Raw genomic sequence first — 15,391 nt, 5'->3', positions numbered from 1 at the left:
ATTAAAGTGGAAGTCATTTTTCTTCTTAAATTACTTCTACAAGCACTAAATTGGCCTCACCAGCATATTTCTTTTATATATGGAATTTTTTTATAGAATTATCAACTAAAATTCTACTATTAAACCAAGAATAAAAGACTAATTTTGAAATTAAAAAGAGGGATTAAATTTTAAATGCGTAAAATAACACAATTAAACATTTCCTTACATTCCTCCTTTCTTCCTCAAAAGTAATTATTTACATTCTTTTAGAATTTTAATTAACATTTTATTAAAGTTATGTTAAATAAGAACTCATTTGAAATTGAAAATTACAAAAATGCAAGTGTTCCTTATTTATATATACACATAAGTGATTAGTATGTTTAGCGTTGAATTGATTATTTATTTGTTTTAAATTAAAGAGTAAAAATTTAAATGTTAAAATATGATTTAACTTCTTTTACACCTCGTACGTTTGGAATTTAATTTATTTACTTTTATTTTCAGAAATATAGTTTGCTTTTCAATTTTAAAAATTTAAGTCTAGTTGTTATCATCATTGTTTTTAAAATTTCTTGGTAATCATGTAACAATGAAAATAACATTGAAAAGACTTATTATGATATTTTATTAAAACACATTTGAAGCGCCACGATAAAAAATTCCATTGAAATTATCTTGCTTTTAAGAAAAATTAACGTCAACATTGAAATAGTTAACAATATTAAATATTTATACTAATTAATTACATTATAAAAATAGATAGACTAAATTATGCCAAAATTAAAGTATATAGATTAAATATCAAGTTTCAACATAGTCTAAAGGCCAAAATTGAAATTTGACCATTGTCTTATGACGTAAAAAAAAAAAGACGAAATCTAAAAAAATAGAAAACCATGTGTCGATCAGTAAGACTATTAAAGTATTCAAATTATATATAGTCACGTAATGTTTTAATCAAAAGGTTAACAATATTGACTATTTGGACAAATTAATAATATGATAAAAATATAAAAACCAAATTATATTAAAAATTAAAATATATAGATTAAGTCTTAAATTTAGATATATTAAAGAGACCAAAGCTAAAGTTTAACCATTTTGATGAAATTCCCCCCCCCAAAAAAAGGTCAGACTTGCCACGTCTATGTCTAAGTGTCACGGGGCTAGATCTTTCGTCTCGCGATCCGTTCGTCCAAACTTGCCTAAGTCAACCTTTACTCAAATGAGGATTCCTTAAGAACTCCTCCAAGGCACCAAGTTAAAGAGCGAAAACGATTTATGCCAAAAGAAGCTACAAAGAACAACAAAAAGAGCGCACACAAAGTGTTTGAGTAAATGCTCTCAATATTCTCTTATTCACAAAGAATAATGAAACATGAATAGAGTACGTACAAATGAGGGGTAGGCTCTCTATTTATAGTTGAGCTCCCCCAAAACCGACGATCAAGATATGTTTACATTGACAGACGAGATTGACCATATCCCTTAATTTTAGGGATTTACAATATATGCTATATCAAATCTAATCTAATCTTTACAACTCAATCTTCTAATATTAGTTACCAAATTAGTCTAAGTAGTCATATCTTCATTATCGGGCCAACCAGGCTTCTCCAACAACTTCTTGAATCGGGTCAGTTCTTACGAGTCAAATATCCCCATCTAAACAATAAACCTCCATTGAGTGCATTTGGTGTGATGGTCACAAACTTTGAATTACAGCTCATGAAAGAAGGAAGGTTTTTTACCTTCTTTCATCCATTTTATTGTCTAAGTCAAGTCTTGTATGGGTTGAGGTTGCTATACATGTAATCCTCTCAACAATGTCAACTTCATGATTAGAACTAGATGCAAATACTTGAAGAATTTCATTTCCGCTTCTTCCGACCACTAGTTGATTAGTAATAGATATTTATATGAAAAAATTTATTATTGAGAAATGGACTCTTGATCAATATTGTTTGAACTAAACCAAACCGAAAGTAAGCTAAGCACGAGAATGACTTTGAATCGATTAAACTGAAAACCAATATAAAACCGGTTGAGTCAATTAAAATACTAATTAAATCGACAATTGAACAAAATTTATTTTATCACTTAATCTTAAATTTTTAATATCTTTTAATTAAATCAGTTAAACCAAATAACTTTGCAAATTCAACTACAAGTCCAATTTAAAAAACATTGCTATTGATAAAAAAAACTAAAAGCATTTTATGGATGGGGTGTGCAACACAGTCAATTCAGCCCAACTCAAAATATGTGCTATAAACTTTGTCTAAATCCATCCATATTTTCAAATGAGTAAACCAAATTCATTTAAACTCATCTATATTTTCTTATTTTTAAAAATACAAACTTTTTATTTAAAATTTATAATTATATATCTTTTACTCGATTATATATAAATATATACTTTTATTAAATTTCTAAGCATAAAACTTTTTTTCTCCCAAAACGGGTTTTACATCCATAATTCAGAAAATTTTAGATCTAAAATTTTGAAATCCAAATTCAAATCCATCTTAAAAAGCTTTAATCTTATAGAACCCAATAGCTTTTACCCTCTAAAGAACAGCTCACAGGGCAACTAGAATTTATGCAATTCTGATATAGGTTCAAAATCAAACTAATTTATGCAATGCCATCCACAATTATCATACTTGACATTTGGTACTATCAATTTTTGGATGTTTTTCAAAAAATTTTGTAAGACATGAATTCTAATTTCATCTGTCAATCTTGCTTCAAGGCCTTTGTTATGTAGGCTCTTGTTAGTACTATTGCTAAATAAGCCAAGACTGTGACACTTATACCTCCAAGCAGAACCAATCGGTCATATGCAGCTTCCTGGACGGTGTATACCCGGAGACCAATCGTATTCCAATTGCTCTCCGTCCAGACAGGGTCCAGCATCCCCATAGGATCTGAGGAGTTCGGAGGCAGCACTTTCCATGTTCCAGAGTCCAACTTCAAGCGAGTTGAATATGCCGGGACGTACCTATGATGAGGAATAACATTCGTTTACAATTCTAGAAATATAACAATCGCATTGTCCAATTTTAATTAAGGATACTAATCAATCATTTTGCAAGCCGTATAGCTAATTTTCATACAATCATACTTAATAATACGAACTGCTTCAATTTGTACAGACAATGTACTGATAATATGGTAGTGGTATACAGTTAGTGCAGAGCTTTGTATCAACCAGACAAATCATACTCTAGCATCAGAGAACACCGAACCATGTATATATATGCATTATCTACTTCGGTAAAAGCAAATGAAGCAGATTTAATCATCTAAGGCATCAGAGATTATATTACATTTTTTAATTATTGATTCTCTTTGACAGAATGGCAATAAATTCACTTGCCAGAACGAACACACTTGCTCTAAAGTGGGTATCGGAATGTAACTGAAAAAGAAAATGAAGGAAACAATGCTTGGTAGAATGATTGCAGTAATGACAACTTAAGTTGAAATTATCCAACATAAGTTGAATTTAAAACATGCTTGAACAAAATGGAATGTTCATGGGCTGCAAATCCAGAGCATGGAAGAATGGACAAGGTAAGACAAGCAACAAGCCATAACACGCACTGCTTCTCATAATGCTGGCTCAAGACAATCCGTTCAGGTCTTACTAAGACGAAGCTTTTAGAAACTTTAAGCAGCAAAGTTACCTGGTTGTGGAGTTAACACAAATGCCTTTCCCATCGGTTTCTGCTCTAATGCACACTCCACCATTGTTGCTACAATCCTTTGAGCAAACAGTAGTATTGCCCTTTAGAGTTGATGTTCTATCTGCCAGAAAGTTCCACACGAACCTGGAAATGTCATCCACCTGATTGGGAGAAGGTGTTGAGGAAGGTTCTCCAAGAGCAACACCAACATAATAGCTTGGGCATGTATCAACACTTGTAATATAGCTGCTAACCAACTCACATGACAGACCAGGATCACAGTCCAACAAGCAACTAATTAGTTCTTCTACTAGAGAGGCATTCGCATTAATTGAACTTAGGGCTGAACTGGTGGAATCCTTTTTATCACTTGCAAGAACATAGAGAGTCCGAGCAACAAGAGAAGCAGCTGCAACTATTGCTGAAGAGTTTATATTTGCTGCAACATAGATGATGCCCAGTGTATTTGCAAGTTTGAGTAACATAATGAAAAATGAAGAGCAGAGAAAAACAAACAAGAATGAAATGAACTCACCTGAATCATCAAGATGACTATGGTAGAACTTGTTGGCAAAAACGGTATCAAAATCCTCTAACACAATCCCAGAAGTTGAAGAGTTCTACTAAGAGATCAAAAGCAGATAATAAATATGGTTTTGCTTTGTGATGTATTTAAATAAACAAATAAAAACAAAAATTCCCCGCATATAGTGGAAGATCTTCTAATAACAATGATTAATGTGAAAAGCAAAGTTAGGCAACAAGAATGGCAAGTGGAACCAAAAATATTTCTTAGTCTTAATGGGTTAATAATAGAGGTACAGTTTGTTAATCCTGAAATTTACATATACAGATTAAAAGGTCTGTATTTTCAGGAGTGCATGTGAGAAAATCCTAGAGGGAAAGTAACAACCTTAAGATCTTACCACGCCTAAATAGTAAATCAAAAAGTTTTCCACCAAAATAAATCAAATGTTTCTATTAAAGTAATGTTGCATGGCCCCAAGCAAATTCCCAACAGTTAAAAATTCCACCTTAGAGGTTTTGCGCTCAAATCCTGAAATGTTAGGTAATGGAGGTGGGTTTAACGGATGGAGGTTGCCTCTCAAATGTATGTACCAAAAAATTAAAAAGTTTTAATTACCTTTATCAAATAATAGTATGCATTACTCTCAATTACTAGTTTAAGGTTTGGGCTAACATTGCCCATAAAAATAATAAGTTGTAATTTTAATTCATAAATCCATAAGAATATATGGTATTACTTTTATGGCAAAAGGGTAACCTCTCAGAAAACCTATTTATATGTACAAGAAGTAATAGGTAAGGTGAAGAACAGAAATACAATCGAAGTCGTAGATTATATGAATATATCATATATTTTAATTAGGTAAAATAAAAGTAAGCCTGTTAAGTGAATCTCATCTTTACTCCTATCCTAGGAATAGCCATGGAAATGAACAACTAGAGAGTGAAGAACATGAGGAATTTACTTTTCCAGGGAAATTGACTACCATGGGAAACGACTGAAATAAAAGTAGGAAAGGAAATCAACAGGGGCAAGAATTTTTCAATATTAAGGATCCAGGATATGTAACCTCATGTCTCAAGCCCTCCAAGATGTTTTAGCAAAAGAGAATCTCCAGGGAAACGACTAATCTAAATTAATCAAAAAGAGAAATTTTCAGGATTTCTTGTTCTGAGAACTCCCAATCCCTCTCCAGGGGAGGCTTTCGTCTTAGGGCAAAATGCAGTCAAATGAATTGCAAGATTAGCGTTGTTTAAGACTTGATTTGTTTCTCCTCAAAGGGAAGGAGTGATAAGCATGCTACATTCCTACCATATCATATCATAATGTCATACTGCTGTTAAGTTATTATCGACTCTAAAAGGCAAGGTATTTCCTGCAAGAAAATTCTTTGAAAAGAACATGGGTTTTCCTTTAAGAGGGAAGGCCTAAAAGGCAAGATTTTTTTTAACAAGAAAAATCAGTTAAGAAAAGGGGAAAAATCATGTGGTCATGCAGACTACGAATCAATATATTTCTGACAAGGAACAGCTCTAATGAGAATAAACTAAAATTTTAAGGTTTCTTAAATTTAAAATGATTTGCAGCTCTAGTTGGAAAAAAGCAGCATGCTCTGCATCATGTATATGCTTGACCATACACAAATGTAAGAGTTAAAGTTTACTCCCCAAAACCTTTCTCAGAAATGCCATCAAGGATGATGGAGGAATTCCAGGATTAGAAGAGCTGGCATTTGAAACTGTAACACCTTCAGATTTAAGGGACTCTTGAGCAAGTTTCAAGGCATCCAAAGCTTCATTTGTGTCAGATGAAACCTACAGCAATAACCAGCAAACTTAAGTGAGAGTGGAATATCAATTAGTTACCGAAGGATAATAAATATTAATTAGTGGCATAGTATCGGGCATCTAAGAATGCTAGCATAATAACTATCTCAATCAAGGGAAACAGGTGGATCTCAGAAATTAAGAGCAATTATCATGGAAACTATTCTTCTTCTGATCATTATTATAGTGCTAATTTAAAGCAGCACAAACCAGGATAAAAAGAAAGTGGTTAACACATGTCCATGGTTAATTGCTTATCAAAAAGAAGATTCAGACATTCTTCAACAAATTCTATGTCTATCTTGGCTCCACTCAATTTTAAAAATGTTTTAAAAGTAAAACTTTTCAATTTGCTCAACGACCATTTTGTAACCAACATGGGTGGCTAGCTGCATTTACATTTTAAACATTGCTAACTTTCAACAGGAATACTAAAAGGGGCCCCAACAATGCAAAATGTTTTCATTGCTACCCCCATTGTAAATGATCCGCCATTAAACAGATTAATGCAGCAGCCATATATAAAAGCGAATAGCATTAATGCCTCAACACAAGCTGCAATAATAAGTCAAATCAACAATTCCTTCTATCATCTCCACCTTTCTAACCTATGGCACTATGTTGTATTGCAAAGAACAAACACCTGCATAGAATGTTTAAAAATAAAAGAACACAACCAATCATGTGTAGAATGTCTAAGAAAATTTTTTGGTGTTACTGTACACTTCCGATATACTATTAATATTAATGAAATAAACAAGCCATTCACTACCTGTGTGTGAGCAAAGAAGGTTTTGTTCCCTTGACTGAAGCCCTTTCCAGTTGATCCAATTTCCATGACCTTTTCCAAGCAATCAAAAAAAAAATTGATATTTATATCTACGAAAGAGCAAACTTGACATGATCACAGGGCAACTACATAACACAGAAGAAGCAAAAAAGAAGGATCGATTACTTCACAACATACACATCCACACAGGTAATCTTAATTGATCAAAGTAAGAGAATAGCCAAAGAAACCCCCTCCAATGACATAGTGAAAAACAAGTTCAACCAAAGGAGAAGAATACCAACTGAATCAGTGAGCTATTGAGACCACGAACAGCATCTGACTGCTGATCAAGTTCAAGTAAAAATCTTCTGCTACCAAGGTAACCCCAGGCCTCACCAGTGAAAACAAGAAAGACAAGCTGCATTAAATTTATAGAAACATTAACAAACAAAAAACTTATCTTGGAGATTGACACCTTCCAGAAATGTAGCTAGGGAGAACGCCATAGAAAACCTGTTTATTAAGGTTGTCTAAACCATCTACATGAGAAAGGGCATCAACTGCTGCCAACAATGATATCAGTCCCTGAAAAGTATTGTGAACCGAAGTTTGTATTTATTTGGCAGAAAAGACATAAATGAAGTAAATATTACCATGAAATATACAAACTTACAGATATAGGTGAATCTGCACCAAGGCTTTTGTCCCGAAAAAATGATGCAGCATCCATAGAAGCCACTGTTAGTATAATGGGCTTGGACTGATTTGAAGATGAGTTGTTAATGGGTGGGACTGCTGACCAAACACTGCCCTTCATTATTAAGATAAATAAAATTAGACACTGATGTAAAATTTCAGAAAACATAATAACCCTTGCACCTCAATAACGTCATACAGCAGTTTTAGGTCATCAGAAAACATGTTTTACCATTTCCCTTTTTTTAATTTCATTTTGTTGGGTGTTTAATCACATTTTTTGTAATATACATTCCTGGAAAAAAAAATGACATGATTTCTGCACATTACCCATCCCTTTAAGAACATAAGCCGTAAAATTATCAGATACTACTACAACATGGAGAAGTGCTCTAAATTTCATCAAAATCCAGTATCAAAGAACTAATCACAATTCAACTATCTACACTAAGAAAAGGCTAAGCGCCGGCTAACTAAAAGAAGCTCAATAAATAATTATTTTGAAATTCCAAGGAGAGATGCCATGTAAGGTAGAAATTAAGGGGAGGAATGAAGCAAACAAATATATTAAGGGGTGAAGAAATTGTGGAGCTTATAAAGCAGGATGGTAGCCTAACTTGATGGGCGTGTCTATTGGGTTGACAGCATCCTCTGACAATATGGTACCAGATTGACTCATCAGGGAAAATAAATCTGGCAGAATTGACTCGAGCTGTACAAAAGGGAAGGGAAAGTTTGGTGAGAGACACAAATTCTAATTTGGATACTGAAGATTAGAGCTGACATGGGATATTGTAGATTTACTCCAGGTTGAGTTTAGTTTAGTGAATTTTGAAAGGATTTTCAAGTTAATTTTATAGCAGTGTTGCATTTTCACTTACAGTTTTCATCTAGTCAAGCATCTTATGTGACTTCCAGCTTGGCTACCAACAAGTTTTACTTCTGTGTCATGGTTATCAAGTCAGTCTAACAATACTGTGGCACCTTAATGGTAGCCCAAGAACATGTTAAGAATATATCTTGTGGCACAACTCTACTTATCTGTTTCTTTACTCTCCTTATTCCAACAGGCCTAGTAACAGCTTTCTCCCGCATTAGTCATTACTTATAACAGGGCGATTGCCAAATCTGTAGATGTCCTAAAATCCCCTTCACATCTGTTGTTTTGCATCTCTATATCCTAAGTGAAGGCAGAATAGCCCAACTACTAACAAGGTTCTCAGATGTTAAGTGGGAGAGAATGATCAAACCAAGCACTAAAACGAGATGCATCAGTTCCACACTAGGTACAAAGGAAAATAAAGGAGCTAATGAAGTGATATTTTCCTCACCCAGCAGGCTGTTCGTTTTTATTATAGCCATCACATGACAGGGGCTAATGGAATTTTGGCTATAGATGTTTTCCTCACCTAGCAGGCTAGTCTTTTTCTATTATGGCCTGTCTAATGACAAGGGCTAGTTAAATTTTGGCTAAACGAAAGGGTTATAATGCCAAAACTAACACTGCAAACATTTGCCAGATGTGACTCCATAGACTAGAATTCACAAATTGAAGCATAGAAGTCTAATGCAGCATAAGACTCACCCCTCTGATCAAGCCACCTATCAGTAGAAACATTATGTCACCAAAAGAATAAACATCACTTCATCTTGTATATTCGAAGCTTAAATTTTTTGTACCAGTCAAATTGAAAACACCGATAAAACAAAAATAAATAAGGAAGCAATTGTTAATTAGGAAAATAGCCAATCAAATGGTGCAGCAAACTCATTTCTTATATTATTCCTGAAGATATTAATCAGATTTTTCCTTCTTTTTTTTGGCTAAAGTGGTCCAACTCTTCCTTTGCAAAGTTAATAATTCTGTAAGGACAGGAACAAAGAAGTAACCAATTGACGAACTTCATACTTCAAATAGATACCAGACAAAGAAGTTTATATTTATTTAGAACCCAAATAGATTAAAACCAAACTAACAGATTGCACCATGAAGTGGTAACTCCACGAGAAAGGAAACTTTACCTGTATCCTCCTAATGGAAGACAAGTCTCTTCTTTCAAACATGATTCTGAATCATGGGTCCCAACCTTAGTTGTCTAACACAAAGCAAATGCATCAAAAACTAGAATGTAAGTCATAAATGGTGCAAGAAGTTACATCATCAACAAAATCTTGCACGACCACAATTAAACTAGTAGTAAAATATACCTGCATCACCACGTCAAATTCTGCAACATTTGTAGTATAAGCTTTCTCTGTTTTCTCATTCTTCATTGCAATCTGCATGGTAAGGGAACTCATTAGGATATTTGCATCTAAAAAAGGACTAATCTAACTAAACAAGTAAGCTATCAGTCATGATGCTTCTGTGGCCTAAAATATTACATACCGGGACATCTTTGCTTCTGATCTTAAAATTGTACTAACTATGCCTTATACACAATTACATTGGGCACAATTTGAGACGTAGGAGCATCTAAGCACCAATCTAGGGCCAAAAGGGCAGCTTTATTTCTTAGCCTCTTCATACTTCCTTCTAATACTGTTGTTTGATTAAAGATTCATGTACATATGAGTTGTCATGAGTTTGGACGTCTTAAAATTAGTAGTGAGATCAAATGCCATGATTGTAGAGCAACCATAAGTCTCTCCTAAATATCTAGTCAGTGGCCATTGTGTTATAGTTTTAGACACATTTTTATCCGGTTGGCCTTTTGTTTTGGGCACATTCATCTGCTTGTTTTCTCTGTTTTCATGTGTCCCACTCATATTCTGTTCAATTCTTCCAGCATGACATAAATGTTGCTTGAGTAACTGCATCATATATTGGTTTTTATTTGAAATAAACCATGCCCAGCAAATCAAAACTAGAAATGAACCAAAAAGATATAAATATTGTATCAAAATCAGAAAACTAGCTGTCCAAGAAATTTAACAGTCTCTTAATCTATTTTCATCAAACAACTGCAATTAGACTTGACAAATCAAGAGGATAATTAACTGTAACCATTGTATCAAGCTGACAAAAAAAATCTAAGACTCTTCTTTCATTTCTTGAATGCAAGAGACATGATCACTAGATTAGACTTAATTTCATGTTATAAATCAGAGCAATAACATCATACTAAAAGATATTGGAATTGGAAGCTGCAAGATTTACCTCTTGCAAGGTTGATGTGCTACTTTCAGAAAGCAAAAACACAGGAAAATTATACGATTTCCACATGATTCCAGATCCCTGAAAAAAAGTATGAAGCCCATCATAACAGATATTGATGACAAAAACCTGAGCGTATGTACAATACGAACTAGCTAACAAAGAAACTTCAAAACTCAAAGGATCTTTATCCTACTATAGACTAATGGCATACAATTGGGTTCCACTCGTAAGTGGTGTTATGATAGGGTGCAAATTCAGCTTGTGGAAACTTTCGAGCAGGAGAGAATCCTGTAAGAAAAAGATTAATTTTTTAGTAAAATGAGCATATTTCCTTGACCCAGCCTAGCTCCATAAAGAGAAGACTAAAAGCAATAAGTAAAAGACAGGGTTACCTTTTAGCTTATGTTGGATTTCAACCCTCGATTCAACTAAAACACCAGCAACATTACTAGCAAAGCTTGAATCATTTGATATTCTGAAATACAAAAAGGTATTTGACGATAAGATTATTGAAGAGAATTATCACTTCAACAAACAAAATCATCAGAAAGCCACCAATTACAACATTCATCCCAAAGTTTGCCATCTTCATAACTTACTGAAAGTTAAAAGTGAGCACTTAAGCTATAAATTGCAATGAAGGGCTAGCACCTCTCTAATAGCAATCTTCAGAAAATTTCAACTTGGAAACATATAAACTGTGAATATTTACCAACAATCAAGCATATGATAAATACTTTTGGCCCCAAGAACCAATATTATAACACTAATATTGCAAACTTTCTCTATATTTATTCCATAGTGGTCAAACTCAGAGTTGAGAAACAGGTTCTTACATCCATTGTTAAATGAATTTGACCTTTGAATATGATCCTTCACATTGAGATGTTTCCTCAGAACCAATTCAGTATTGCTGCAAGACTTCCCCAGTTCTCATAGCTACCCAAATGTACAGAGATTACCTCAAAATATAACAATGCTACACTAGCTTTCCTTCTCCATATACTATTCTAAAACATACAAACAACACATTATTATCCTCCTTTTTTGTGCTCTAAATTAATACATGGAATAGAATAGTGATCTCAAATAGCTTTCTACAACTTCAAGAAAATTAATTCCACATTCACAAACAAGCCCAATCCTCGCTCATAATAACCCTAATTTCATCCATATACTATATAGCATTCTTCTCACATTTAAAACTGAAAAAGCATACATATTAAATCATTTTTTCTATAAAAAAAAAAGGGAAATAGCAAGTCTCTACACTGTCAGCAGCCTGCAAAGATGTTTAAGAGCCATGCTAAGGCTGGTTAGAACGCCCAAGCCTAGTGCATGAGGCCATGATGAGAAGCTGAGCTGGGACTAATTGCTTGGGCAGACTTTATTGGTTGCTTCTGAATTTAGTTTTACATTTCTTTATGTTAAAGTTAAAGGTTCTCATTTCATTTTCTGTGTTCTGAATGTTAAAGTGCAACAGTATTTTCTTAATTTCTGGTTTGCTGGAAATTCCTGATTTGACTCTAGAATCTTACTGTGGATAATTTTATTAATTTTCAATTTGGAGTCTTAAAGTACTTGTTGATGTCATAATAGGAATAAGAATTTTATTTCTTTTAGGATTTTCAGCATCATTGCTTGGTCTTTAGGAATTGATTTCTTCTCTGTTTTCTTTATTTATTTTTTCCTGTTCTCCTCAACTTTTTAAAATTAGAAAACTTTCAAAAATCCTAACTGCCTAGCAGTTCTAACTCTATATCTTGTCTGTTGCCTTGTTTGCAACATTTTTTTTTCTTTTGGTTCTGGTACATCTTAGTCAAAAGATACCAGTCCTTGCCAAAATGACAATATTTTAAGCTTTTATCCGAAGTTATTGCCAGCTGTCAAGAAACCAAAATTAGACACAAATTTGAAGTATCACAGTTAGGACCTTTTCAAAAGTCTAATCAATCTATTACTTAACGAATCAAAAAGAGAAATTTAGTTTAGAAGGCATTGTTTCAATATACTATATAATTACCTTTTTATGGAATATTTAATACATAAGAGAGTTCTATGGCAGGTTTATTCAAAGCATGTATAACATAAATAACCCGAAAGATTATATAAGAAATTAAAATGCATACATATACACCTAAAGAAAACAAATTTGAAATGAAAGTTTTGGTAAACAATTCCAGTTAATGAGGGAAACATATCTATATGGTATGGCAAATATACATACATATATATATTCCCTCAACTAGAAAAATACAAAGACCCAGGAAGAGGAAAAGAAATTTACATGAATACCAGGGAGACACTCCCAAGGAGGCCTCAAAAACATACTGATGGGCAGAACATACCTACTAAAGAAACCTTGCACATCATCCATTGACAACAAAATTGCAGATGGCAGACCCAACTCCTTGTTGTTCTTGTATTTTATAATTGGAGCAACAACCTTGTCTCGACCAGGATCTGAAGAACAAAACATTAGCAGGAAAAGCACAAATTGACAAACAGCAACTGAAAGAACTACTCTATGGAAACATTTAGGTACAACGATTCCACCATCATTGGGGTACAGTGAGGTGGGGGGAGGTCTTACTTGAGCAACCAATCTCTCCAGAAAGATTGACTAGTCGTACACAAGGGTATCCATCAACAACCATATACATTGACTTCTGAAGATCAGGAACTGATTCCATTGAGTTCGTTTGTCCTAAAATTTCCAAAATAAAGAGAAATGCTAAACTCAATACAGAAACGCCAAATCAACAATGTTAAAGAATAACAACAAAAATGAAAACTGAAGTAAACGAAAAGATATCAAAGTAGTTATTCAAAAAAAAAAAAAACTGAAACAATCATAAAACGGAAGTCACAAAAGACAATTGTGTTCAACAAATTTGAATATATTTCCCTTTTTGTAAGTAATCAAATCAAAAAAGCATATTCAAATTTAAGAAATTAAGAGTTAGAAATCGCATGTGCAAAAGAAAAGCTTACCATTACCAGACAGAGAGAGACGAAACCGGAAACTAAAGAGCAAAATGAGAAAAACGATTTTTAAAGCCATGACGGAGAATTGGACGGAAATCAGAAACCCTAGGTCATTCTGTATACAATCTTCAATGGTAAAAGTTCTTCGGTGAGAGAAAAAGGAAGGAGGGAGTGGAATCGATCGGTAAGAAAACAATAATAATAATAATAACAATTGATAAGGACAAATTTTGCATATTCGATACTAAAAATTGTAAGTGTTTTCCCTTTTTTTTAATTAATAATTCAATTTTTTATATAAAATTTTTATTCAATTTCAATTTTATTCCACTTTCAAGTTCCAAATAAATGTTTAAACCCTATTATATATGTTTTCAATTTTTTTAGTTTAATCATATATATCATTTTCAAATAAATGTATTATTTTGCATTTTACATTTAAAAAATTAGGTATTTATAATAAAATGATGTTTTTATAATAAAGATATTTCAAGAATACTAAAATTCGATGAAGGTAATCTTGAATTTTACTATTATATATATTTTAATATTTTTCAACATAATTTTTCAAAATTTTATTCCATATTTTTCCTATGTATATCAAATTTTGTAATATTAAGAATTATTGTAAATTGATTAAATTGATTCCTATTTTCTATAAACACATCAAATTGTTTTGTTATAATGATTAAAAGTATTAATTTATTCAATGAACTGTTGTCACGTGTAATATTATTAAAATTTTTGTTAAATTTAAATTTATGTAATTTTTTTGTTATATATAAAATTTTTTTGTTAAATTTAAATTTATTACGATATAATTTTTGTTATATGTATGCTTAATATTTTAATAATTTAATAATTAAGCTTTAAATTTTAAATTTAAAAAGTATAAAGATTTCTTGAAAATAAAAGTATGATATTAAATTTTAAATGTGTGAAAAATATAATGACTTTGAACATATAATTTATGTAATTTTTTATATATATATTTAAATTTTTTGTTAAATTTAAATTTATGTAATTTTTTGTTATATATAAAAAATTTTGTTAAATTTAAATTTATTACGATATAATTTTTTGTTATATGTATGGTTAATATTTTAATAATTTAATAATTAAGCTTTAAATTTTAAATTTAAAAAGTATAAATATTTCTTGAAAATAAAAGTATAATTTTAAATTTTAACCTTCATATTTTTACTTTATAATTTAGTCCAAAGGAGAATTAACTAGGGTGAGTAAAATCCGATTTGATTTGAAAATTTTGATAAAATAATCAAATTTTGAATTAAATAATTGAGTTATTTGAATCAACTCGAATAAAAATTATTTTTTTGTTTAACTCGAATATGAATTACACAATTCGAGTTATTCAAAATCCGAATAATAAAAGGTAAAATTACATCGTTTTGATAAATGTTTACCTTTTCTAAAGTTAAAAGTTAAAACTATTAAGTTAAAAGGCAAAAATATGTCGTTTTGATAAATGTTTACTCATTAAGTTAAAAGGCAAAATAATTATATTGTTTATGTAGTTAAATAATCTTATACTTCGTCTACTAGTTAAATAATCGGTCAATATGAACACAAGATTGAGTATAAATAATAGGATTCATTAACTCGACTTGACTCGAAATTTTTTTACTTGATTTGATTAAAAGAATTCAAATTGAGTTCGGTTGCTAAAATAGGATTCGTCAACTCAACTAACTAAAAATTTGTGGACTCAATTCGATTCAA

General features: G+C 31.8%; 1 protein-coding gene across 2 annotated transcripts; it reads right to left on the bottom strand.

The window, feature by feature from the left end:
• Positions 1 to 2,601: 2,601 nt before the first annotated feature.
• On the bottom strand, positions 2,602 to 13,849 carry LOC105770709 (nicastrin). Of its 2 annotated transcripts, XM_012592027.2 has the most exons (16): positions 13,655 to 13,847; positions 13,254 to 13,367; positions 13,009 to 13,123; positions 11,053 to 11,135; positions 10,872 to 10,948; positions 10,661 to 10,738; positions 9,709 to 9,780; positions 9,523 to 9,596; positions 7,478 to 7,610; positions 7,318 to 7,389; positions 7,103 to 7,222; positions 6,805 to 6,873; positions 5,880 to 6,020; positions 4,213 to 4,297; positions 3,678 to 4,116; positions 2,602 to 2,989 (listed from the first exon to the last, which is right to left on the bottom strand). In XM_012592027.2, exons 1-16 carry the CDS (start codon positions 13,722 to 13,724, stop codon positions 2,725 to 2,727), a joined length of 2,007 nt encoding a protein of 668 aa, XP_012447481.1. In that variant the 5' UTR covers positions 13,725 to 13,847; the 3' UTR covers positions 2,602 to 2,724. The 2 variants fall into 2 exon arrangements, with proteins under 2 accessions (XP_012447481.1, XP_012447480.1); XM_012592026.2 differs by having other exon boundaries at positions 3,678 to 4,297; positions 13,655 to 13,849.
• Between the last annotated feature and the right edge of the window lie 1,542 nt (positions 13,850 to 15,391).

This window comes from Gossypium raimondii, chromosome 5, assembly GCF_025698545.1.
Source record: "Gossypium raimondii isolate GPD5lz chromosome 5, ASM2569854v1, whole genome shotgun sequence".
NCBI classification, from domain to species: domain Eukaryota; kingdom Viridiplantae; phylum Streptophyta; class Magnoliopsida; order Malvales; family Malvaceae; genus Gossypium; species Gossypium raimondii.
The sequence above is the reverse complement of the archived record's forward strand: the minus strand, read 5'-3'. Positions and strand labels throughout refer to the sequence as shown.